This window comes from Oncorhynchus kisutch, linkage group LG27, assembly GCF_002021735.2.
Source record: "Oncorhynchus kisutch isolate 150728-3 linkage group LG27, Okis_V2, whole genome shotgun sequence".
In the NCBI taxonomy this organism is placed as follows: Eukaryota; Metazoa; Chordata; class Actinopteri; order Salmoniformes; family Salmonidae; genus Oncorhynchus; species Oncorhynchus kisutch.
In genome coordinates, this window is record NC_034200.2 from 42464702 (window position 1) to 42492599 (window position 27898).

The following is a 27898-nucleotide window of genomic DNA, read 5'->3' on the forward strand; positions in this document are numbered from 1 at the left end:
GCTGACCACGAGAGGGGAGAGATGTCACTTCCAACAGGACTCACCATCTGGCTGTTATACATTCCTCCCTCTAAACCAGGTGAACCTCCCCAAATCCAGCCTGACTCCCTCAAACCACCCCCTTCCAATCCAGCCTGACTCCCTCAAACCACCCCCCACCCAGCCTAAGCAAGCAAAACATTGCAAGACAGTCAATGAGTATCTGGCTATAGAGTTAACTGGAGGTATATTGTAGAGAACGACTCAAAGGGAACAGATAAACACCACCATCTTTATTACCATTACTGGACAGGGCAACAAAGATCCAGAACAGTCAGACAGAAAAACAAAAACAAAGTTGCATTCGATAAGACAATAAACCTTTCATTTGTTTACCTTATAAAGGCATGTTCCATATTTCTCCCTTCTGAGTCTTCCACACCACCCAAACGTGCCCCCTGACCTCAAACTGTATACGTGTGAGATGCTGATCTCTGAGCAAAGAATTAGTACACAGAATATGCTATGAGCAAAATGACTAGCAAGAGGGACATCAGAGTTCTAATGAATGAAGAGGATAAACAGAACTAGAAGGGAACTCTCCAATTTACTGCCAAAAAAGGTTTGAACGAGCCTGACATTTGAACGTTAAAACACAACAGCACTTCCTGGTTATTTCTCATCCAACTCTCTAAAGCATTGGTGGTTCAGCACAACTAAGCAACACGCCCTAGCTCATGACAACGGCAGCATTGAGAATAGCACCCTATTGCCTACGTAAAAATGCACTACTGACCAGGGCAGAAGTGACACGCGTAGGGAATAGGGTGCCATTTGGGATGCAGGAAGGAAGTGGCAGAGGAGAATCATGAGATAAATGTGATAGATACGTCACCAGGTGATCAGAAATGCTATGACATCTTTTAGAGAAAGAGAGAGCTGTACAAAGAAGATGAAACATCCCTAACAAACAGCATCACGGTCAATTTATCAAAATCACAGAATCACCCCCCACCCCATTTCATTGCATTGCTTTGTTTTAGTTTACCTTATCTGGAGCTCGCTCTCAAATGGTCACCTACACCTCGATCATCAGACAGACTCAAAAAAGGTGTGACGCCTCTCAGTAGTCTCCTCTACAGGACAACTAGCCCAGCCTGGCTGGGGGCCTGTTCCTGAATCTAGAACATACTAGATGAAGAACCAGATCTAGAATGTGGAACCTCAGTCTTCCAACAGCATCTGAGTGAGAGGTGGGAGGGAGGCAGGCAAGGCAGCAGGGGGTTTATATATATAATATTTTTTTTTTAAACAACACTGCATCATTGCATTGTGGGGCATTATATTATAGATAATGAAAGCTTTGCATCACACCAATGATCAGTCAGTTTAACAGCATGAGCATCATTAGATTACAGCATCATGTACTTGTATAACTTGTATGCACATTAATGTCTGGCTTTCTGACAACAGTATCTGTTATATTATAGGCATGTTAAAAAGTGGGCCGTTTTATGCTAACATTCTACTCCTAGCCACCCCGAGGTCATACCAAGGAGTGGCAACGAGTGGAACGACAGCTAAACAGACAGGTACCCAGGCTAAATGTTAGAGTAGACCAGCTATGCTGCAGGCATATTGACGCATTATAGTAGGGCTTACCATGGGGGAGACGATGCTACGCAACCTTCAATAAAACAACTAAATTATTATTTTTGATAAAATCAGAGAATTACTAGAACTAAAAGCAACATATAGGAAGAAATGGCAAATTGTACTAAAGAGAAGTCAGAGGTGGGACAAGCCATCATAAAGAACGTTGCATTAGCTTCAGAGGGGGGGGAAATGTTGCTGCTCTAAAACAAAACCCACACAACTCAACATTGTTCCATGCAAGTCATTCATAACCATCACAACTTTATATAATGAACAAACGACTGTTGATATCACTACAAGTCCTACCTAGCTTAAGATCTTCAGCATAGCTAGATTGAACATGGTATGCTAGGCAGTTAAAGGCTTTTATCAGGTACGTTCAGGTGAGCAAATCTGGGTGTATACAAAATGTATGTGACAGGGTCGGGCGTTTTCCTTACCTGTGTGACTCACTGCCAGCAGCAGAACCTATGGGTCAAGGTCTGGGGTGACAGTGACACTGCAACGATCACACAGATGACATTGCAACTGTACGCACTCACTCAGTTCAAAAACCAGCCTTAGTTCAGTTACAGTGCTGAATATCAACAGAACAGCGTGTCACATCGGAGATAGAACAATCAAATCAATGGAATATCTGTGTCACTTGTAGAACATTGTACTGAACCAATAACCCACATGCTGATGATAGGAGACATCAATAAGCAGCATTGAAACAACGTCGACATGCTACTGAATGGGAAAAACGAGAACAATTCAGAGAAAATATGCATTTCCAATAGAAAATTACATTTTTTGGGGGGCCATTTAAATCGCTCCTTTTTCTCTTCTCCTCTTCTTCAAATAATGAATCAATAATTACCATCTCTATATTCTGACTAAGCAAAACCTCTTACATAACCAATAAATGATTACATTCCTACATGATGAATGCACAGAGCAGTCTGTCGATAGTACATGTACTAAAATCTGACAGGAAACGATGCTTACACTTCAGAGTTCAGAGTTCAAGCAGAACAGTCTGACTGGTATTGTGATAGAACAGGTTCCTACGTAGAGTCCCGATTGAACACAAGCTATAATTCAATATACTCTAAATGCATCATGGGAGTTATTGCAGGGGGAAACAAAAAAACAGTCCAAAAAATAATAATGCAAGTTTAGTTCAGGAAGGAGGAAATTCCAGAGTACTTTACTTTCTGTACCAGAAGTTGATACTTACCCGGTACTTAAGGAAAACATTTGCAATTTGACAAAAACACCACAGTTTTGTATGTTTCGCTATCAGTCAAATAATTACAATCGACAGCAAGACAATAACTGGGTTTGTTATATAGTCACAGCAGTAGTGCTCAGTCACTGGGGTTTGTTATATAGTCACGGCAGTAGTGCTCAGTCACTAGGGTTGTTATATAGTCACGGCAGTAGTGCTCAGTCACAGGGGTTGTTATATAGTCACGGCAGTAGTGCTCAGTCACAGGGGTTGTTATATAGTCACGGCAGTAGTGCTCAGTCACAGGGGTTGTTATATAGTCACGGCAGTAGTGCTCAGTCACAGGGGTTGTTATATAGTCACGGCAGTAGTGCTCAGTCACAGGGGTTGTTATATAGTCACGGCAGTAGTGCTCAGTCACTGGGGTTTGTTATATAGTCACGGCAGTAGTGCTCAGTCACAGGGTTTGTGATATATTGACACTGGGGTTGTTATATAGTCACAGCAGTAGTGCTCAGTCACTGGGGTTGTTATATAGTCACGGCAGTAGTGCTCAGTCACTGGGGTTGTTATATAGTCACGACAGTAGTGCCCAGTCATTGTTATATAGTCACAGCAGTAGTGCTCAGTCACAGGGGTTGTTATATAGCCACGGCAGTAGTGCTCAGTCACAGGGGTTGTTATATAGTCACGGCAGTAGTGCTCAGTCACTGGGTTTGTTATATAGTCACGGCAGTAGTGCTCAGTCACTGGGGTTGTTATATGGTAGTGCTCAGTCACAGGGTTTGTTATATAGTCACGGCAGTAGTGCTCAGTCACTGGGTTTGTTATATAGTCACGGCAGTAGTGCTCAGTCACTGGGGTTGTTATATAGTCACGACAGTAGTGCCCAGTCATTGTTATATAGTCACAGCAGTAGTGCTGTCACAGGGGTTGTTATATAGTCACGGCAGTAGTGCTCAGTCACAGGGGTTGTTATATAGTCACGGCAGTAGTGCTCAGTCACAGGGGTTGTTATATAGTCACGGCAGTAGTGCTCAGTCACTAGGGTTGTTATATAGTCACGGCAGTAGTGCTCAGTCACAGGGGTTGTTATATAGTCACGGCAGTAGTGCTCAGTCACTAGGGTTGTTATATAGTCACGGCAGTAGTGCTCAGTCACAGGGGTTGTTATAGTCACGGCAGTAGTGCTCAGTCACAGGGGTTGTTATATAGTCACGGCAGTAGTGCTCAGTCACTAGGGTTGTTATATAGTCACGGCAGTAGTGCTCAGTCACAGGGGTTGTTATATAGTCACAGTATTGTACTTACAGAGTAAGAGGTAAACTGTTGGCACCGCTCAGACCAGCCAAACCCTCGGCCCTACAAACAACCTACGTTCTTATGTTGACTAAACAGAACAATGCATTGGGTAGTCAATTTATACACGTCTTCTGCATTGTTTTTATAGTATCAAAAAAAGAGTTTAGAAAATGCCAGCAAATGTACACATTTTAGAGGGAGGGGTGGGGGAGAGAACAAACGTTTGAATGCAGGGCATGTCTCAAAGGCAGCATAACAGACCAGTTACCTGTCCTGGAAGACAGAGGGAGCAGAACAGAAATACACTAACGCAACATTTTTTTGCAGTGAGACATTTTTTTCTGAGGAACATATTGGATTGTTTAAAAAAAAAATGTAATATATACTTGCTTTGCTTACCGCTTGTCTAAGCTTGAGTGTGAGGGAGGAAGTAACTCATTATATAAACAGTAAAGCACACGAAGGCCGTGTTGACACAGGCAGCCCAAATCCAATATTTTGTCCACTAATTGGCCTTTGGACCAATCACATCAGATCTTGATTCAATGCTGATCCAAAATTGGTCAAAATACCAGTTGGTGAGACGAAACGATAATCTGAAAAATGGGCTGCATGTGTAAAACGCAGCCTTATAGTTACCTTAGTTCAGGTTGAGTCCCTCCCCAAATGGCACCCTATTCACAGTATAGTGCACTACTTTAGACCAGAGCCATAGGGAGCCCAGTGCATTATAACTGGAATAGGGTAACACATTTGGGCCGCAGACAGTCAGATTACATCAGTTCAGTTTGACAGAGATGCCAGAACACTGCAGGTAATGAGACACGTAGATCAGAACGTTAAGCCACCAACTCTACCAGTACTACATTATGGGATAAAGGAGACATCTGCCTGGTCATACAGAACAGGCAGAGCAGTACAGGCAGAAAAACAAAGACTAATAATATAAACTAGAGTGGAGACTGGGTAATATTTCAAAATTGGTCCTAGAACAGAACCTTGGGGAACACCGAAACCAGACCCCAGTCAAAGACAGGCAGAACAATGAACTCACATCTAAATAAGCCACCGTACTGTTACCAGGAGATGTGTAGACCGTTGGAGAGAGACAGGACAACAACTTTCAGGCAGTCAGAAAAAATCATTTTGACAGTCAAAGGAGAGCGAGAGTAGAGAGAGAGAGAAGTGAGGGCCCTGCATTTAGTTTAAAAAAAAGTTTTTTTCCCCAAGTTTCCATTACGGTCAAAACAAAGAATATATGTACATGATTTTTTTAAAGTTGAGTTCATATTTAGTCACATCTATTACCGACCCAACTTACCAACACAGTAGGTTTCACTTTAGTTTATTGCAAAACACAGGCATATTATTTAAAAATGGAGCTGATATCACATGGTAGACGACTAGAGATAATAACAGGAGCTCTAACCACATAGCATGACAGAAGAATAGAAATCACCATATTACCTCACTAAAAACAAAAACCGTTAATTTACAAGAAAATCAACAAACAAAAGAGATAAATAGGACGGTGGTTTGTGTCGTGTCTCCGGAGTGACTTCATGGCCAACACATCTATTGTGAAACATTTTTTTTTTTTAAACCAACCAACCAAGAGGGGGGGATATTAAGATCTTCATCAAGACGTCATCTGCACCATCCAACACATTTAACAAAAAAGGGCTTTTTTTGTTTGTTTTTTTTCGACAATGTAGCATGAACTTTTTGTCCACTTCACATTACTGGCCCTGTGCAGAATACATAGAACATACAGGCCATGTTAACAGCAGAACACAGAGCTTCTCTCTCCAGATACCTATGTATACACACACACACACATATTTGTATAGACAGTATCAGTCACAAGTTTGGACACACCTACTCATTATTTTTTATTATTTTCTACATTGTAGAATAATAGAAGACATCAAAACTATGAAACAACACATAAATGTTGTTTTTTTTAAGTGTTAAAAATCAAAATATAGTTTATATTTCAGATTCTTCAAAGTAGCCACCCTTTGCCTTTACAGCGTTGCACTCCTGGCATTCTCTCAACCAGCTTCATGAGGTAGTCACCTGGAATGCATTTCAACAGGTGTTCCTTGTTCAAAGTTAATTTGTGGAATGTCTTTATGCGTTTGTTGTGTTGTGTAAGTCCATATTATGGCAAAAAAACAGCTCAAATAAGAAAAGGGAAACGAAAGTCCATTTCTAGTGCAGTCGCAAAAACATCAAGTGCTATAATGAAACTGGCTCTCATGACGACCACCACAGGAAAGGAAGACCCAGAGTTACCTCTGCTGCAGAGGATAAGTTCATTAGTTACCAGCCTCAGAAATTGCAGCCCAAATAAATGCTTCACAGAGTTCAAGAAACAGACACATCTCAACATCAACGGTTCAGAGGAGACTGTGTGAATCAGGCCTTCATGGTCCAATTGCTGCAAAGAAACCACTTCTAAAGGACACCAATAAGAAGAGACTTTCTTGGGCCAAGAAACACGAGCATTGGACATTAGGAAATCTGTCCTTTGGTCTGATGAAATTTGAGAGTTTTGGTTCCAACTGCTGTGTATTTGTGAGACGCAGAGTAGGTGAACGGATGATGTCCGCATGTGTGGTTCCCACCGTGAAGCATGGAGGAGGAGGTGGTGGTGTAATGGTGCTTTGCTGGTGACACTGTCTGTAATTTATTTAGAATTCAAGGCACACTTAACCAGCATGGCTACCACAGCATTCTGCAGCGATACTCCATCCCATCTGGTTTGCGCTTAATTGGACTATAATTTGTTTTTCAACAGGACAATGACCCAACCCACCTCCAGACTATTTAAGGGCTATTTGACCAAGAAGGAGAGTAATGGAATGCATCAGATGACCTGGCCTCCACAATCACCTGACCTCAACCTAATTGAGATGGTTTGGGATGAGCTGGAGCGCAGAGTGAAGGAAAAGCAGTCAAAAAAATGCTCAGCATATGTGGGAACTTCAAGACTGTTGGAAAAGCATTCCGGGTGAAGCTGGTTGAGAGAATGCCAAGAATGTGTAAAGCTGTCAAAGGCAATGGGTGACTAGTTTAAAGAATCTCAAATATATTTTATGGATTACTACATGATTCCATATGTGATATTTCATAGTTGATGTCTTCTACTGTTATTCTACAATGTAGAAAATTGTAAAAAAAAAAAAAAATTAAACCCTGAGTGGATGAGTAGGTGCATCAAAACATTTGACTGGACTGTGTATATAATATTAACCCTGTTTAAAAGGAGGTAAGAGTAGCATTAGTTTCTTCTGGGCCGACGACTCCTGTTCCCTAGAACACCTAGGAGGAAGGAAGCGGGCCACAGACGTTTTATAAAACACAGTAGGAGAAAATCGGTCGTTCATAGTCACAGCACAAGCTGTGATAATAGCGGGGGGGGGGGGGGGGGGGGGGAACCAGGGCAAGGGGGGTACAGGTGGACGGTATTGGTCTTATTGGGGGTGTACCTGAGGTGCTTGCGGCTGGGCTCCCATGGCCTGTGGGCTTCCCTGTCCGTAGTAAGCAGCCTGCTGACGGTAGTACTCTGCCCAGGCAGCACTGTAGTCTGGCTGACCGGCTGGCTGCCCGGCTGGCTGACCGCCTGGCTGGCCGCCTGCTGCTGATGCCTGGGGGGCAGCTTGACCTGGGGAGGTGGTAACAGCATTAACACTAATTTCAATATGATTTAAGGGGACAAATGACAAGGTTAATGTTGCCTAAGCAACAAGGTCATCGTCAATAAGGATTAAAAACAGCAACAATAAGAACTGACTAATAGGCAAATGTACAAACTTTGGGATTATAATCTGTACCCAAGGCAACCAAACTGGACCACGCTACTGGGGGGGACCACGCTACTGGGGGGGACCACGCTACTGGGGGGACCACGCTACTGGGGGGACCACGCTACTGGGGGGACCACGCTACTGGGGGGACCACGCTACTGGGGGGACCACGCTACTGGGGGGGACCACGCTACTGGGGGGGACCACGCTACTGGGGGGGACCACGCTACTGGGGGGGACCACGCTACTGGGGGGGACCACGCTACTGGGGGGGACCACGCTACTGGGGGGGACCACGCTACTGGGGGGGACCACGCTACTGGGGGGGACCACGCTACTGGGGGGGACCACGCTACTGGGGGGGACCACGCTACTGGGGGGACCACGCTACAGCACCCAGGCTCTGTCGCAGCTGGGAGGTCTGTGGGGCGACACGCCTAGCCCGTCGTCCAGGTTAGGGAGGGTTTGGCAGGTAGGGATATTCTTGTCTCATCGCGCACCAACGACTTCTGTGGCGGGCCGGGCGCAGTGCACGCAAGGTAGCCAGGTGCACGGTGTTTCCTCCGACACATTGGTGCGGCTGGCTTCTGTGTTAAGAAGCAGTGCGGCTTGGTTGGGTTGTGTATCGGAGGACGCATGACTTTCAACCTTCGTCTCTCCCGAGCCCGTACGGGAGTTGTAGCGATGAGACAAGATAGTAGCTACTAAACAATTGGATACCACAAAATTGGGGTAATAAAGGGGTAAAATAAATATAAACAGCACAATCATTACACAGGTGCACCTTGTGCTGGGGACAATAAAAGGTCACTAAAATGTGCAGTTTTCAAACACAATGGATCTTAGTACAATTGGCATGCTGACTGTCCACCAGGGCTGTTGTTAAAGATTCACAATAGGAGTGGAACAACATTTCCACATGCCTGATCAACTCTAGGCGATGTGTCGCACGAGGTGGTCACACCAGACTGGTTTTCTGATACGAGTCCCTACCTTATTTTTTGTAAATATATTTTTTTAAGGCATCTGTGACCAACGGAGGCATGTCTGAACTCCGTCATGTGAAACCCGTAGATTAGTGAATCATTTATTTTAATTTAACCCTTTCCCTACGTGAACTGTAACTATCATTTTTTACATTGTTGCATTTATATTTTATTGTGAGTGTGAGAAGGGGAACGAACCCTCCACTGGTTCTCTGGGTGGCGGGACAGAAACCCTCTGCTTTGCTCTGGGGCAGCTGTGGAGGCAGACCCTCTACTACAGAGAGAGCTGGGTGGGGGCACAGCTGCCCACAACATGACCAATGACAGCTGGCCTCACTAAACTATTATAAACATAAGTTTCAACTGATATTTTGTCATTTCTCACCTTGTTTCTTATAGTACTCTTCCCAGGCCTTAGTGTAGTCCTGTGGTTGCTGACCTGAAATGACAACAAAAACAGGTTCATTGACCCACAGAAATCGGTATGGGCCCGAACGAATCCATACGGCTGGTTGTCTCCTCTTGAAATAAAGCTCTTCTGCATTCCCAGTATAACCTGGACCTGTCTGTGGAAAGCAAGACTGATGGGTAGACAAAACAGCAGTCTAAACAGCTATAAAAACACAACAGTGAGTGGACCACAACCATAGCTGGTGGTTCAGGTGGAAAACGGACTGACGACTTTCAAAAGCACAACAGCTGTACACACAGATCCCTGGTTAGTCCTACTAGAAAGATCAAACTCAAGCTGCAAAACATTGATTTATGTTCATGCTACGACAAATGGCTACATACTTATCGTTTTAATTCACCAGGTTTTCCACTAAACAAGAAACAAAATAAGCATACTTAGTCCACAATGTGGACTACAGATGGAAGACATCGGGCTTCCTTGGCGAGAGAAATGTTATCATTTGTGCTGCTGCTGGCCTTGTTCTCGGGCCTCATCAAACCGGCACGAGGCAAGATATTAGGAGATATCTAGTCAATGGAAGACGGCATTAAAATGACAGAAGTACAAGTTAAACGAGAAGGACAGGCGACACCAACAAGAGCCAACAGGTAATTTATTAACTGTAGTCTCGATTAGCCTCACTGGCTAGCTCTCTTGGTTTGATGCAGTCAAGATGGGTGCTACGTTGTCAGATGACTTCCAACACCCACGTGTGTGCGACAACATTTGAATAGGGGACAACCTCTACAAAAAAAAGAATGAATGAATGTCTGGGAACAAGTGCGATTGCGTATTCAGTGACGCCCTCTCAGTATGAACGAGTGGTATGGGGCGGCAGGGTAGCCTAGTGGTTAGAGCGTTGGACTAGTAACCGAAAGGTTTCAAGTTCAAACCCCCGAGCTGACGAGGTACAAATCTGTCGTTCTGCCCCTGAACAGGCAGTTAACCCACTGTTCCTAGTCCTCATTGAAAATAAGAATTTGTTCTTAACTGACTTGCCTGGTTAAAGGTACAAATTAATTGAACGAGTGGTATGTTGATATATGTTGCTAACAGCATATCTTTCAACAGTACGGTTCTAAATTGCACGTAGCATGATTCGTACACAGTACATCGTTTTAGTAAGTCGTAGGCCAGACAGATTTGAGACACGGACAATACGCGAGGTTGAAAAGGAGACAAATTGGAGGTTGGTCCCTCCCCATTTGGTTCCTAGTGAACACATTCCAGCAGAAAACCACAGGCTGAGGTTGAGATTGGAGGAGGTGATAGCTACCTTGCCCATTGGCCTGTGGGTTGCCGGGGGCTCCGCCGGTGGGCGTCATGGGGGCCTGGGGTTGCTGCTGGTACTGGGAGTAATACGCTGCCCAGGCCGCCGCGTTGGCATCAGCTGCAGCTTTACCTATAAACAAAACAAACATTAGATACATCCTGGGTTGCTTTACCTACAAACAAAACAAACATTAGATACATCCTGGGTTGCTTTACCTACAAACAAAACAAACATTAGATACATCCCGGGTTGCTTTACCTATAAACAAAACAAACATTAGATACATCCTGGGTTGCTTTACCTACAAACAAAACAAACATTAGATACATCCTGGGTTGCTTTACCTATAAACAAAACAAACATTAGATACATCCCGGGTTGCTTTACCTACAAACAAAACAAACATTAGATACATCCTGGGTTGCTTTACCTACAAACAAAACAAACATTAGATACATCCTGGGTTGCTTTACCTACAAACAAAACAAACATTAGATACATCCCGGGTTGCTTTACCTACAAACAAAACAAACATTAGATACATCCCGGGTTGCCTTACCTACAAACAAAACAAACATTAGATACATCCTGGGTTGCTTTACCTACAAACAAAACAAACATTAGATACATCCTGGGTTGCTTTACCTACAAACAAAACAAACATTAGATACATCCTGGGTTGCTTTACCTACAAACGGGGCAAATCAACAGGAGCTAAGGGCTAACACACACTAGCAACTGTCTAGGCAAAAAGGACCGTTTGTTTAACAGTACATGTATTCACACAGCAGAACTGTACAAAAACCCAACGGACACAAAGTGCTCAAAACCAGCACCATCATAACAGATGGTGGCTACACAATCTCACCAGGGTCTGGCTGTCCTTGCTGCCAATGGGGGAAGCCGTTGCCCCAACCCTGAGGCTGGTAGGGAGCCGGAGGACCACTAAGAGAAGAAGAGAACCATTACAACTCCATACAGGCCTGTGTCAGACTCGTTTAGATTATTATTATATTTTTTTTTTAATATTACTTTCCCTCTGATTTAATCGTTAATGAATCATGTGGCAATTATCTCAAATGAACTTCAGATCAACCGAGATATGTAGGGAGAAAGGCAAGCCGCCGGCAGAAGTGCTCTTACTGTGGTCCAGGGGGTCCCTGGTTGTAGGGGCCGGGGTTGTAGGGGCCCATTTGAGCAGGCGGTCCAGGTGGGCCGGGGGGCCCGTGGGGAGAGGGACCTCCGTGGGGGCCTGGTGGGCCGTGAGGACCACCCATTGGACTGACTGGACCCTGGAGAGGCGGACAGGACAGGCGTGTCAACGAACCAGACAGATACCAGTTAGAACCTAGAGAACTAGACAGAGGCTTAGTGCTCACTGCTTACCGACCAGTCACTTCTACTAGTTAAACTAGGCTTAGTGCTCACTGACCAGCCACTTCTACTAGTTAAACTAGGCTTAGTGCTCACTGACCAGCCACTACTACTAGTTAAACTAGGCTTAGTGCTCACTGACCAGCCACTTCTACTAGTTAAACTAAGCTTAGTGCTCACTAACCAGCCACTTCTACTAGTTAAACTAGTCTTCTACACCAGCGCCCGGTGACTGAGCGTCACATTGATATGTAGGATATCTACTACAGGCACACGGACACTGAAAACCACTCACCCCGATCTTCTCCTCGACCAGCTGCCGTGCGTAGTCTATCTGTTGATGAGATCCTCGGACGGTGAACATCTTAATGTTGGGGTCGGAGTTGGGGGGAGGATTTCTCTGGAGCTCAATACGCGCTCCAGACTGCTGACTGATGCCCTTGATGGTCTCTCCTCCTGGAGAGGGACAGAGAACGGAAGAGGTTTGGACCCTACTATAAAACACTGTCCTACCACAGAGAAATGATCAGGACAAACACTGTCCTACCACAGAGAACTGATCAGGACAAACACTGTCCTACCACAGAGAACTGATCAGGACAAACACTGTCCTACCACAGAGAACTGATCAGGACAAACACTGTCCTACCACAGAGAACTGATCAGGACAAACACTGTCCTACCACAGAGAACTGATCAGGACAAACACTGTCCTACCACAGAGAACTGATCAGGACAAACACTGTCCTACCACAGAGAACTGATCAGGACAAACACTGTCCTACCACAGAGAACTGATCAGGACAAACACTGTCCTACCACAGAGAACTGATCAGGACAAACACTGTCCTACCACAGAGAACTGATCAGGACAAACACTGTCCTACCACAGAGAACTGATCAGGACAAACACTGTCCTACCACAGAGAACTGATCAGGACAAACACTGTCCTACCACAGAGAAATGATCAGGACAAACACTGTCCTACCACAGAGAAATGATCAGGACAAACACTGTCCTACCACAGAGAAATGATCAGGACAAACACTGTCCTACCACAGAGAAATGATCAGGACAAACACTGTCCTACCACAGAGAAATGATCAGGACAAACACTGTCCTACCACAGAGAAATGATCAGGACAAACACTGTCCTACCACAGAGAAATGATCAGGACAAACACTGTCCTACCACAGAGAAATGATCAGGACAAACACTGTCCTACCACAGAGAAATGATCAGGACAAACACTGTCCTACCACAGAGAAATGATCAGGACAAACACTGTCCTACCACAGAGAAATGATCAGGACAAACACTGTCCTACCACAGAGAAATGATCAGGACAAACACTGTCCTACCACAGAGAAATGATCAGGACAAACACTGTCCTACCACAGAGAAATGATCAGGACAAACACTGTCCTACCACAGAGAAATGATCAGGACAAACACTGTCCTACCACAGAGAAATGATCAGGACAAACACTGTCCTACCACAGAGAAATGATCAGGACAAACACTGTCCTACCACAGAGAAATGATCAGGACAAACACTGTCCTACCACAGAGAAATGATCAGGACAAACACTGTCCTACCACAGAGAAATGATCAGGACAAACACTGTCCTACCACAGAGAAATGATCAGGACAAACACTGTCCTACCACAGAGAAATGATCAGGACAAACACTGTCCTACCACAGAGAAATGATCAGGACAAACACTGTCCTACCACAGAGAAATGATCAGGACAAACACTGTCCTACCACAGAGAAATGATCAGGACAAACACTGTCCTACCACAGAGAAATGATCAGGACAAACACTGTCCTACCACAGAGAAATGATCAGGACAAACACTGTCCTACCACAGAGAAATGATCAGGACAAACACTGTCCTACCACAGAGAAATGATCAGGACAAACACTGTCCTACCACAGAGAAATGATCAGGACAAACACTGTCCTACCACAGAGAAATGATCAGGACAAACACTGTCCTACCACAGAGAAATGATCAGGACAAACACTGTCCTACCACAGAGAAATGATCAGGACAAACACTGTCCTACCACAGAGAAATGATCAGGACAAACACTGTCCTACCACAGAGAAATGATCAGGACAAACACTGTCCTACCACAGAGAAATGATCAGGACAAACACTGTCCTACCACAGAGAAATGATCAGGACAAACACTGTCCTACCACAGAGAAATGATCAGGACAAACACTGTCCTACCACAGAGAAATGATCAGGACAAACACTGTCCTACCACAGAGAAATGATCAGGACAAACACTGTCCTACCACAGAGAAATGATCAGGACAAACACTGTCCTACCACAGAGAAATGATCAGGACAAACACTGTCCTACCACAGAGAAATGATCAGGACAAACACTGTCCTACCACAGAGAAATGATCAGGACAAACACTGTCCTACCACAGAGAAATGATCAGGACAAACACTGTCCTACCACAGAGAAATGATCAGGACAAACACTGTCCTACCACAGAGAAATGATCAGGACAAACACTGTCCTACCACAGAGAAATGATCAGGACAAACACTGTCCTACCACAGAGAAATGATCAGGACAAACACTGTCCTACCACAGAGAAATGATCAGGACAAACACTGTCCTACCACAGAGAAATGATCAGGACAAACACTGTCCTACCACAGAGAAATGATCAGGACAAACACTGTCCTACCACAGAGAAATGATCAGGACAAACACTGTCCTACCACAGAGAAATGATCAGGACAAACACTGTCCTACCACAGAGAAATGATCAGGACAAACACTGTCCTACCACAGAGAAATGATCAGGACAACATGGGAATGTAATAAAAACCTGGATGTTTTCTAGGGGGACGTAGTTTCAGTTCCTATTATTTATAAGAACGGAGGATTCAATTTATTTTTTTAAATCTGAAAAAAAAAAAATCCCATTCCAGAAGGAGATCGAGACCTAGACATGGGATGGGTGTGAGAAGGGGAACGAACCCTCCACTGGTTCTCTGGGTGGCGGGACAGAAACCCTCTGCTTTGCTCTGGGGCAGCTGTGGAGGCAGACCCTCTACTACAGAGAGAGCTGGGAGGGGGCACAGCTGCCCACAATTAACTATATTAGTCACAATATTCTCACTGAAGCAGGCACGAGGAAGAAGAGATTAAACTAGCAAACCATCTTTCCTCTAAGTTGGTCAATTTACTGTGAAACGTGCATCGTCGGCCCTCACAAGCATCTAACAACGGACTAGACTGCATCGGCTTTTGGCGATGTTGTACTACTCCAGTTAAGGACTATGTTTAGTGACTACAACCCTGAGGCCTGTGCTCACTGACCAGCCATGTGTGTGTTCTACCTTGTGTATGAAAGTATCAGATCTGTTTTGTTAAGTCTTCCAACCTTTAAAAACAGGAAGGTGGTAAAACAGGAAGGTAGAACAGGAAGGTGGTAAAACAGGAAGGTAAAACAGGAAGAAGGTATAGCAGGAAGAAGGTATAGCAGGAAGAAGGTATAACAGGAAGAAGGTAAAACAGGAAGAAGGTAAAACAGGAAGGAATAACAGGAAGGTATAACAGGGTCCTATAAAGCCCATAGGTGTCTCTAGCTCAATCTAAGTTCATCTACCTTTGCCGATGATGAGTCCAGTCTTCATGGTAGGGACGGTGAAGGTGAACTCCTGCAATCCTCCCGGAGGACCCATGTTCCAGTTACCACCCCCGTTACCCCCCCTGCCTCTCCCCCTGCCCCCTCCATTAGGACCACCCGGCCCCCCCTGCTGGACACTCCTCAGAAGGTCAGTGATGATTTCTGCTGCATGCTGGGACTGGTCTGGAGGACCTATGATCTGGGCTATCCTCTCCGGGGTAGTGCCGTCATCTGGAGAAGGGGAGGAAGGGAGAGAAGAGAGGAAGGGAGATTAAGAGATGTTAGCATTTCCCTTAGCAGCAGCAGCCGTAAAGGGTTTAGTTTCTGGTGCTTTCCATTGTCAGACTAAGGACAGGCTCTTTCTCCTGGTCAGCTGCACTGTCAGTAAAGTCTCCCTCTCGGGAGACACTTAACTGTACATTGAAACTGGGTCCGAATAAATCACCGGTTTGTCTTCATGAAAGCAGCAGAACTTGTGATGGGTTGTCAGTACAATATATCACCTAGATGGCTTGACCATGTTAGAGGTCAGGCCAAAGGACACGGATGCAAACTGGTGAGGGTCAAAAAAGGTTGAGTTGTTGCACGGCAACACACTGACAATCTGTAAACAGCACAGAAATGTGCTTATTTTCACAGTGTTGTTGTCAATACTAACGACAAAATACCAAGCCAAGCTAACAATACCAAGTAGCATTCTGATCCCACAGTGCAGCTGAGTACGCCGACGGACCGACCGTCAGGGGACGCCGACGGACGGTCACAGCTGTCACACGCGATACTATACTTGTAGGACACATTCGGTGCCGGTAGGTCCAGTCCAACCCTGTCCCTGGAGATCTCCGGTCCTGTAGGTCCAGTCCAACCCTGTTCCTGGTGATCTCCAGTCCTGTAGGTTCAGTCCAACCCTGTCCCTGGAGATCTCCGGTCCTGTAGGTCCAGTCCAACCCTGTTCCTGGAGATCTCCAGTCCTGTAGGTTCAGTCCAACCCTGTTCCTGGAGATCTCCAGTCCTGTAGGTCCAGTCCAACCATGTTCCTGGAGATCTCCAGTCCTGTAGGTTTTACAGTCCAACCATGTTGTCAGGTAAATTACAACTGGGATTGGCGCTAAAAACCTACAGGACGGAGATCTCCAGGAACAAGGTTGGACTGTAAAACCTACAGGACGGAGATCTCCAGGAACAGGGTTGGACTGTAAAACCTACAGGACGGTAGATCTCCAGGAACAGGGTTGGACTGTAAAACCTACAGGACGGTAGATCTCCAGGAACAGGGTTGGACTGTAAAACCTACAGGACGGTAGATCTCCAGGAACAAGGTTGGACTGTAAAACCTACAGGACGGTAGATCTCCAGGAACAGGGTTGGACTGTAAAACCTACAGGACGGTAGATCTCCAGGAACAGGGTTGGACTGTAAAACCTACAGGACGGAGATCTCCAGGAACAAGGTTGGACTGTAAAACCTACAGGACGGTAGATCTCCAGGAACAAGGTTGGACTGTAAAACCTACAGGACGGTAGATCTCCAGGAACAAGGTTGGACTGTAAAACCTACAGGACGGTAGATCTCCAGGAACAAGGTTGGACTGTAAAACCTACAGGACGGTAGATCTCCAGGAACAAGGTTGGACTGTAAAACCTACAGGACGGTAGATCTCCAGGAACAAGGTTGGACTGTAAAACCTACAGGACGGTAGATCTCCAGGAACAAGGTTGGACTGTAAAACCTACAGGACGGTAGATCTCCAGGAACAAGGTTGGACTGTAAAACCTACAGGACGGTAGATCTCCAGGAACAAGGTTGGACTGTAAAACCTACAGGACGGTAGATCTCCAGGAACAAGGTTGGACTGTAAAACCTACAGGACGGTAGATCTCCAGGAACAAGGTTGGACTGTAAAACCTACAGGACGGTAGATCTCCAGGAACAGGGTTGGACTGTAAAACCTACAGGACGGAGATCTCCAGGAACAAGGTTGGACTGTAAAACCTACAGGACGGTAGATCTCCAGGAACAGGGTTGGACTGTAAAACCTACAGGACGGAGATCTCCAGGAACAAGGTTGGACTGTAAAACCTACAGGACGGTAGATCTCCAGGAACAAGGTTGGACTGTAAAACCTACAGGAAGGTAGATCTCCAGGAACAGGGTTGGACTGTAAAACCTACAGGACGGAGATCTCCAGGAACAAGGTTGGACTGTAAAACCTACAGGACGGAGATCTCCAGGAACAAGGTTGGACTGTAAAACCTACAGGACGGAGATCTCCAGGAACAAGGTTGGACTGTAAAACCTACAGGACGGAGATCTCCAGGAACAAGGTTGGACTGTAAAACCTACAGGACGGCAGATCTCCAGGAACAAGGTTGGACTGTAAAACCTACAGAACGGTAGATCTCCAGGAACAAGGTTGGACTGTAAAACCTACAGGACGGTAGATCTCCAGGAACAGGGTTGGACTGTAAAACCTACAGGACGGAGATCTCCAGGAACAAGGTTGGACTGTAAAACCTACAGGACGGTAGATCTCCAGGAACAGGGTTGGACTGTAAAACCTACAGGACGGAGATCTCCAGGAACAAGGTTGGACTGTAAAACCTACAGGACGGTAGATCTCCAGGAACAAGGTTGGACTGTAAAACCTACAGGACGGTAGATCTCCAGGAACAGGGTTGGACTGTAAAACCTACAGGACGGAGATCTCCAGGAACAAGGTTGGACTGTAAAACCTACAGGACGGAGATCTCCAGGAACAAGGTTGGACTGTAAAACCTACAGGACGGTAGATCTCCAGGAACAGGGTTGGACTGTAAAACCTACAGGACGGTAGATCTCCAGGAACAGGGTTGGACTGTAAAACCTACAGTACGGTAGATCCAGGAACAGGGTTGGACTGTAAAACCTACAGGACGGTAGATCCAGGAACAGGGTTGGACTGTAAAACCTACAGGACGGTAGATCCAGGAACAGGGTTGGAGACCCGTGACTGAACCAACTTTACAAGCACAGACTGTCAGTCAGTGAGGTCTCACCTGGTTTGAACTGGATCCTGACTCCTGTGTCGCTCTGGATCTTCTTGATCATCTCTCCGTTTCTCCCGATCACAATTCCTACCGCAAACCTGGGGACAGGAACCTGAGGAGGGAGGACACAGGCCAGGTCAGAGGTCAACTCAAACCTGGGGACAAGAACCTAAGGGAGGGAGGATACAGGCTCGGTTAGAGGTCAACTCAAACCTAAGGGAGGGAGGACACAGGCCAGGTTAGAGGTCAACTCAATCCTGAGGATGGAGGACACAGGCCAGGTTAGAAATCAACTCAAACCTGGGGACAGGAACCTGAGGAGGGAGGACAGGCAGGCCCAGTTTCCCGAAAAGCATCTAAAGGCTAAGTTAATTGTTTCAAACTTTGTCGGAGCATCATTAAAGCAGTTTACCAAAACCCCGGTTACCGCGGCACCAAAAACCCCGGTTACCGCGGCACCAAAAACCCCGGTTACCGCGGCACCAAAAACCCCGGTTGCCGCGGCACCAAAAACCCCGGTTGCCGCGGCACCAAAAACCCCGGTTGCCGCGGCACCAAAAACCCCGGTTGCCGCGGCACCAAAAACCCCGGTTGCCGCGGCACCAAAAACCCCGGTTGCCGCGGCACCAAAAACCCCGGTTGCCGCGGCACCAAAAACCCCGGTTGCCGCGGCACCAAAAACCCCAGTTACCGCCGCACTAAAAACCCCGGTTACCGTCGCACTAAAAACCCCGGTTAACGCCGCACTAAAAACCCCGGTTAACGCCGCACTAAAAACCCCGGTTAACGCCGCACTAAAAACCCCGGTTAACGCCGCACTAAAAACCCCGGTTAACGCCGCACTAAAAACCCCGGTTAACGCCGCACTAAAAACCCCGGTTAACGTCGCACTAAAAACCCCGGTTAACGTCGCACTAAAAACCCCGGTTAACGTCTCACTTTTTTTTTTAAACTCGGGAATCCAACTCCTGCATCAGACCACTCTAGAACCACCAAGTGCCTCGTTAGATGCTTTCAGCAGCTCGTGTCGCTTTATACATAACAGATGGCTGAAACACAGCTGGACCGTGGGATCCGGTCTGTGACCAGCGGCAACAGCAGAACAAAGGAGCCATTGTCTTGGCAACAGATACAAAGACATTACAAAAGATATGCTTCAAATAAAAAATAAAAAATGAGATGACCACAATAAAACACACAGATCATATTGAAATAGATTTCATGTTCATTCGATTGAGTTCTATTTTGCTACTTGTCAGCTACCGTCTGTAATTAGTCTCATGATGTGTATCCTAACATGAACACAATGATGTGCCAAATCAGGGATTGTGTATTTTTATTGGCTAAGCATTAGAAAAAGCTGATCCATTGTCAGTTTGGTGAAATAATTCTAATGTTAAAGGTCAGATTTGAATGGAGAAAGCTGATCTGAGAGCTCCCTTTCTTTCCATCCTATCAGTATCAACACCACGCCTCAACAACCTTAGTGAACCTTCTCTCAGTGTGGTGTTCTGGGAAAACACACGTTACATCTTTGGCCGTTGTCGGAAAGAGGCGTCGTTAAAGAAACAAACACTCGTAAGTCTAATTTTAATCGCTAATGGGAAACTGGTTAGAAGTCAACTCCAATGCCTTCAGATAAACCTACACGTTCAAAATAAAGCCATCCCAGTCTCCTCCCATCCCAGTCTCCTCCCATCCCAGTCTCCTCCCATCACAGTCTCCTCCCATCCCAGACGGCAGGTCCGATCTTTACCAACTGACCTTCATACGGAATGATGTCGAGACGCTGCAAGCTCAATATCTGCCGTGCTGCTGGTTGAGTCGCAGAAAAGACAAGTGTAGTGTGGGAGTTACTGTACACTTACATCTAGGCCCTCTCCTCCTCCTCCTCCACCGCCGCCTCCTCCTCCTCCTCCTCCCATCCTGGAGCCATACTCTCCTCTCTGCTCCCTGAAGCCCTGCTCTCTGATCAGCTCCATCACCATGTCCTTGGCTTGCTGAGGACCAGAGACAAGACCAGTCAGCATGACAGAACACGGGTACCTTGTTCAGGGGACAGCACTGGCAGCCCAACACCTTCTCCTAATTAGTGGGAAAAGATTAGAATTGAGCTGCTGGTGTAAACGCAGCCAATCAAGCACATGCCAGGCTCCTAACCAACAGGTATAGAGGCACATGCCAGGCTCCTAACCAACAGGTATAGAGGCACATGCCAGGCTCCTAACAAACTATTTACACTTTCTGCGCCACTAACGCCAGTCCCCCCCCCCCTGCGCCACTAACGCCAGCCCCCCCTGCGCCACTAACGCCAGTCCCCCCTGCGCCACTAACGCCAGTCCCCCCTGCGCCACTAACACCAGTCCCCCCTGCGCCACTAACACCAGTCCCCCCTGCGCCACTAACACCAGTCCCCCCTGCGCCACTAACACCAGTCCCCCCTGCGCCACTAACACCAGTCCCCCCCTGCGCCACTAACACCAGTCCCCCCTGCGCCACTAACACCAGTCCCCCCTGCGCCACTAACACCAGTCCCCCCTGCGCCACTAACACCAGTCCCCCCTGCGCCACTAACACCAGTCCCCCCCTGCGCCACTAACACCAGTCCCCCCTGCGCCACTAACACCAGTCCCCCCCTGCGCCACTAACACCAGTCCCCCCTGCGCCACTAACACCAGTCCCCCCTGCGCCACTAACACCAGTCCCCCCTGCGCCACTAACACCAGTCCCCCCCGCGCCACTAACACCAGTCCCCCCCGCGCCACTAACACCAGTCCCCCCCGCGCCACTAACACCAGTCCCCCCCCGCGCCACTAACACCAGTCCCCCCCGCGCCACTAACACCAGTCCCCCCTGCGCCACTAACACCAGTCCCCCCTGCGCCACTAACACCAGTCCTCTCTGCACCACTAACCTGGACTTTAAAAGGTTCCCCAGAGATGCGTAGAGGTTTGTCTGCTCCTGTGTTCTGAGGCCCTTCCTGAATCATCACCATCTTGACCCCGGCCCTCTCCTGCAGCTGTTTGATGGTCTCTCCTCCCTTCCCGATGACCAGGCCAGCCTTGGAGGCAGGGACCAGCATCTCCTGGACAGACATACCGGGGCCACCGGCGTCATTGTGGTGGAAGGCTGGAGAAGGACGACCCTTATCAACGATCTCCGTCAGCAGCCTCTTGGCAGCTCTGGTTGGAGACAAAACATCGGCATGGACAGTGGGACTATGGGCCCTACTACAAAGACACAGCCCGGTAACACATCAGGGACAGTCAGCTACGGTGTCTGACGAGGGACACAACTATGGCAGCGGAAATATCAACTAATGTAATGTCACCACAGAGAACAGGGGGGCGGGGCGAACTATACGTACAGTATGGAGTCTGGGGATCCAGTCAGTGTCACCGACCTATCAGGCATTCCTCCACTGTCTACAACACAGAGAGATCAAGAGGACAGTGTAATGAACCCATTATGACAAGGGGTCACGAGTCTCATGACCCGGAAACACTCTGGGCCTTAGTTGCAGGTCTGTGCAACAAACAAGACAAGGTTATATGGAGAAGTGCCCGCTAATCGGGATACATTATTACAGGACATGAGATCAGTAGTCTGGAGGAAACCTTACCGGACATGAGATCAGTAGTCTGGAGGAAACCTTACCGGACATGAGATCAGTAGTCTGGAGGAAACCTTACCGGACATGAGATCAGTAGTCTGGAGGAAACCTTACCGGACATGAGATCAGTAGTCTGGAGGAAACCTTACCGGACATGAGATCAGTAGTCTGGAGGAAACCTTACCGGACATGAGATCAGTAGTCTGGAGGAAACCTTACCGGACATGAGATCAGTAGTCTGGAGGAAACCTTACCGGACATGAGATCAGTAGTCTGGAGGAAACCTTACCGGACATGAGATCAGTAGTCTGGAGGAAACCTTACCGGACATGAGATCAGTAGTCTGGAGGAAACCTTACCGGGGGCGATCTGGATTTTGCAGCCTGCTTCCTGTTGCATGCGGGATATCTGTTCTCCTCCTCTTCCAATAACTGGGGTCAGAGAAGATTTGTCAATCAACCCCCCAACGTCCATCTGCACGGTGTGTGTGTGTGTGTGTGTTTGTGTGTGGGGGGGGGTAAAGCTCCGCTAGCCAGCAGGCCCCTGATAGTAAATTACATTAGGGGGCAGGTAGGTCAAAACATAAAACCAAGATTATTTCACAGGAAGAAAAAACAATTAAATTTAAAAAAGTGTTCCTCGAGTTGTCGGGAGTTCTGAGGAAACTGAGGAAAAGTAGCTAAGAGCCAAACGCTCTTGAGTCGTGTCATTGAGCAGAGCAGGCCCAACCGGAACCGTTGCTATGGATACTCAGACCCAGAGTCGAGCTGGGAGCAAATGACAGAAGAGCAGCTACTAGAGTTACGAATGGAAGGAAATTCCAGTATTTCAGGTTTCGGGACTAACATTTGGCAGAAGCAAATCGGGCCAAGGTATGGGGACTAAACATATGGAGCATGGGTAGGGGTTGGGCATAAAAACTCATGCGAGAGTTGGTACTTACTGAATCCAACCATTCCGTCAGGAACCTTGAACTCCTCTGATGACGATCGTGGTCCACCACCTCCCATTCCTCCACCTCCCATTCCTCCCATCCCCATCGCTGTTGAGAACGCTGCAACGAGGAAACCAAAGACAAACATCAGAAGGGGGAGCACCGACGAAGAAAGACCCTATTGGTAAAATAACCAGAACTGAAGTAGAACAGGAAGCTAAGCTGAAAACAGGACCCTGTCCAGGTGTACCAACAGGAACCCTAGTCGCTATATAGTAGGGCTGGGAATGACCCGGTACCTCACAACAAGATATTAGCTATTATACTTAGGTGCCGATACGTTATGTAATGCGATTACATACTGAGATTTTATTGTAATTTGATGTTCCGAACATATTGCATAGTCGTTCCCCATCCAACCTGACAGAGCTTGAGAGGATCTGCAGAGAAGAACGGGAGAAACTCCCCAAATACAAGTGTGCCAAGCTTGTAGCGTCATACCCAAGAAGACTCACGAAAAATGCAGGCCTTTTGGCGCAGGTACAGACGACTAGCACGAGCTGACGCTACCTACCAATTTTTTTTTCTAAATCGATACTTCGAGTCAAAGAACCAATGTAGTATTCTCACAAAATAATTGTGATATTTAAAATATCAAATCTCCCCCCCCCCACATCACGACTACACATACAGTACTTTAGACTAAAGCCTTTCACCTTACGGCACAACGTTGGCAAGTTACAAGGTACTCTCTGAAAGACCCACCCAACGTTAATTGCTGCCATGCAACACATTGAGAAGAATAGGGAGACTTGTGGTGGAATATTCTATTCAAATAAGAGAGAAGGTCATTTCTTCAATCAATCATCCTTATTCAATATCCATTCATTATTGCAATAATGAAACAAGTCGGCACGAGAGCCTACCCTTCACAGACCATGCTGTTCCACATATACCCGATATAAAAAATGTCTCAGCTGATTCAACCCCCGACCCCAAATACATTAAGGGGCACCATAAGCCACCTCGGGTTCATCCTCAGGTCATCTGGTGTTGTCTCCTAGATGCTAGGATAATCAGGAATACTGGGGCCTTTGTTCTGTTGCTCCAGGCTCTCCCTCTCAGTGACACCCACATCTGATCTATGGAATCATCCCTTAAAAATCAGTTGCTAGCCCAGGCCCCTCAGCTAACTCAGAAAGAGAGGGAGGTCCTAAGAACCTCACTCTATTAATTAAAAACAACCATTTGGAGCATAAATATAACAGAATCTTGTAATCCTGCTACCACAGGATGAATCACTAAAAACACTTAAATGGTTAGTCTAGACAGGACAACCTACACCTGTCCTTTAACAGCGAGCTAGAGATGAGGGACAACAATCGATGGTCACTCAACAGGATATTATTATTGACGATATATTCTATCATTTTGTCGCCAGTTTGCTGCACCAGAAATATTTTTATTTTTCCTTGATTTATATAAATAGGAAGTCAATTTGTTTTCAGACATTTTAGTTCCAAGGTCAAAGTTCGTTTTCTCCCATCGCCCCCTTATCCCCCCCTGCATGGTGAACAAGACGTCTGGAACATCGAACCGCAATACATATAGAATTGTGAGAATCGGGAATAAAATGTCATATCGGGCACCTAAGTACGGTGATAACATTGTGCTGCGAGGTCCCTGGCCTAGCAGATACTCACAGTCATTAGGTGCCACCTTCTTGGTCTCTGGTTGGTCTATAAGGAGAAGAGGAGACTGTCGTTATTGAGATGAAGACAGAGTTAAAGCCCTGTCATGGGTGTGCAGAGTTGGGGAGGGGGCTCATACTTCTGGAAAGAAAAATGGCCTTTTGACATCACTTCCTGTGCGACATGGTACAGACATAGTATTTTCTAGAAACAACTTCGTAACTACTGAATATATATATTTATTTTTTAAGGACAAAGGCAAAGGTTCCCGGTTTATGACCTAGGTGACAATCCCCCTGCGAAATGCAAAGCTTTCAAGCCACAGAATTAAAACAGAATTTCTGTAGAAACAAAATGGGGCATCTCTGAATACACGATCAGGGATTTTTATCCTGCCTTTAAAGGAATATAGAACTAAAACAAGTCAGGCATTTTGTGGCAAGTCTTAACAGCACTGAATAAAAGTTTTTTTTAATTAAATGAAATCAAAGTCAGAGGGTACTGCCTCCTACTATGTCCCAGATGCTAATATATGCATATTATTATTAGTATTGGATAGAAAACACTCTGAAGTTTCTAAAACTGTTTGAGAGTATAACAAAACTCATATGGCCGTCAAAAACCTGAAAATCCAAACAGGAAGTAGGAAATCTGAGGTTTGTTTTAGTTTTTTTACTCCGCCCCTATCGAATACACAGTGGGATATGGGTCATGTTGCACTTCCTAAGGCTTCCACTAGAGGTCAACCATCTTCAGAACGTTGTTTCAGGCTTCTACTGTGAAGGGGGGGGGGGCCGGATGAGAGCTCTTTGAGTCAGTGGTCTGGCAGAGTCTCACACGCTGGTTCCGCTAGCGGAACCCCGGTCCTAGACAGGTTTAACTAGACTATATCACCCTGTTGATCGTCACTAACCAGACTATATCACCCTGTTGATCGTCACATGAAGGCCAAAAAGATCATCAAGGACAACAACCACCCGAGCCACTGCCTGTTCACCCCGCTACCATCCAGAAGTTGAGGTCAGTACAGGTGAATAAAAGCTGGGAGAGAGTGAAAAACACTTTCTATCTCAAGGCCTTCAGGCTGTTAAGTGGTCATCACCCAGTGACTCAACTCTGCACCTTATAGGCTGCTGCCCACTATAAACAGACATGGATTTGTGAATTGGTGTGAATTGTTAGATATTACTGCACAGTTTGAGCTAGGAACACAAGCATTTCGCTTCACCCACAATAACAGCTAAATATGGGAATGTGACCAATAGAATGATTTGATTTCTCCTTTAAAGATAAACTATGCATATGTAACGGATGTGAAACGGCTAGCTTAGTTAGCGGCGGTGCTCGCTAAATAGCGTCATCATGTGTAACGGATGTGAAACGGCTAGCTTAGTTAGCGGCGGGGCGCACTAAATAGCGTCATCATGTGTAACGGATGTGAAACGGCTAGCTTAGTTAGCAGTGAGCGCTAAATAGCGTTTCAATCGGTGACGTCACTTGCTCTCAGACCTAGAAGTAGTGGTTCCCCTTTGCTCTGCAAGGGCCGTGGCTTTTGTAGAGCGATGAGTAACGATGCTTCGAGGGTGACTGTTGTCTGTGTGCAGAGGGTCCCTGGTTCGCACCCGGGTATGGGCGAGGGGACGGTCTAAAGTTATACTGTTACACATATTTCTGAGACAATCCATGTCTATCGGTATATTAGTGGTTTGGTTACTTGTCACGTTTCATGATGCTGTCATGTTCGCAGAGACCCTTGTGCGTGATTTAAGACATTCATACATTGTTTATGTCTTTCAGGAATAGTGTTCTCATCAAGCATATACTCATATATGGAAAAGGTATAACTAACATTTTTCTTAAACAAAATATTCCCTCTGTAGCAAAATACCCCAAAACAGCAATAGGTACTGAACCATGTGTTGTGTTTATTTTAACACACGTACTGTCTTGATAATAGAGTAGGCAAAAGCACAATCAGACAGGCAAAATAATGGATCAATAAAGAAATGGAGGTATGAAATGGGGGGTAGCCTACCGTACTCACCGGCATCTTCAAGGGGTCGCTTCTGGCCTCCATAGCCAAACTCACTGCCTGAGGGCGCCGCGGGGGGTACGCCGTCCCCCCCAATCTTTGCCGCAATCTGAAACACACAAAACACTCAGTTCCAGCGGAATCATAACGTTGAACTAGGCTCCTCGACAAACACCACAACTTATTTCGTTAACTATTTTCTCAATGCGTTTTCAATTTGGTTAGCGAAAACGTACATATACTGCATAAACTAACTCCGCAGAGTTAAGAGGGCATGTGGGGTGGGGGGGTGCGTTTTCTGATTCATTTCACACAATCACACTCCACAGAATTCAACAGCATTTTCAATAACAATACAATTAGGGACTTTGTTGAGGTAATATGGTTTTCGTAGAGAGCTAACTTAGTTTAGAGTTTTGTTAGATTTACAGCCCCCTTATAGAAAATGATATCAACATTGTACAGTCGGTAAGTTAGTGGATCAATTCACAGACGAACGTCATCACATTGAAACAGATAGCTAAATTAGCGTAGCAATACCCGATTAATTAGCTAGACTTAACTACATTTATTTAGCTTTATTCAACAGGCATCTTCCCGAAGGCCGCAAAATCGTCTCGTTGGCAAGTTGGAGGTTTAAGGCCTAAAGTTGATTTGCTTTTGACGAGTTTTCAATTTCGACGTGCTTCAACAAAACCATATCAAATTATTTATCTTTACCTGTCTAGCTCGCTGAAGTGCGTCTTTAAAAGCGTCGTTCATTCCTGCGCCATTTCCCGACGGCGGAGCCACGTTTGAATAGTCGGCCATATCTGTTGCAAATGAACAAATCCGGAGAGAGAGAGAAAATGGCCGTTCTCATCGGAAATGATCCTGACCACA

At 46.2% G+C, this 27898-nt stretch overlaps 1 protein-coding gene across 2 annotated transcripts; it reads right to left on the bottom strand.

The window, feature by feature from the left end:
* Positions 1-257: 257 nt before the first annotated feature.
* LOC109879703 (far upstream element-binding protein 1) lies at positions 258-27898 on the bottom strand. 2 transcript variants are annotated; one of them, XM_020471868.2, is made up of 17 exons: positions 27737-27898; positions 27029-27125; positions 24997-25032; positions 23303-23413; positions 22719-22790; positions 22114-22171; positions 21661-21928; positions 20615-20746; positions 18756-18858; positions 15700-15951; positions 12345-12505; positions 11819-11967; positions 11544-11620; positions 10679-10804; positions 9334-9387; positions 7645-7820; positions 258-5898 (listed from the first exon to the last, which is right to left on the bottom strand). In XM_020471868.2, the coding sequence occupies exons 1-17, from the start codon at positions 27824-27826 to the stop codon at positions 5890-5892; spliced, it is 1971 nt and encodes a 656-aa protein (XP_020327457.2). In that variant the 5' UTR covers positions 27827-27898; the 3' UTR covers positions 258-5889. The 2 variants fall into 2 exon arrangements, with proteins under 2 accessions (XP_020327457.2, XP_031662365.1); XM_031806505.1 differs by having other exon boundaries at positions 27020-27125; positions 27737-27896.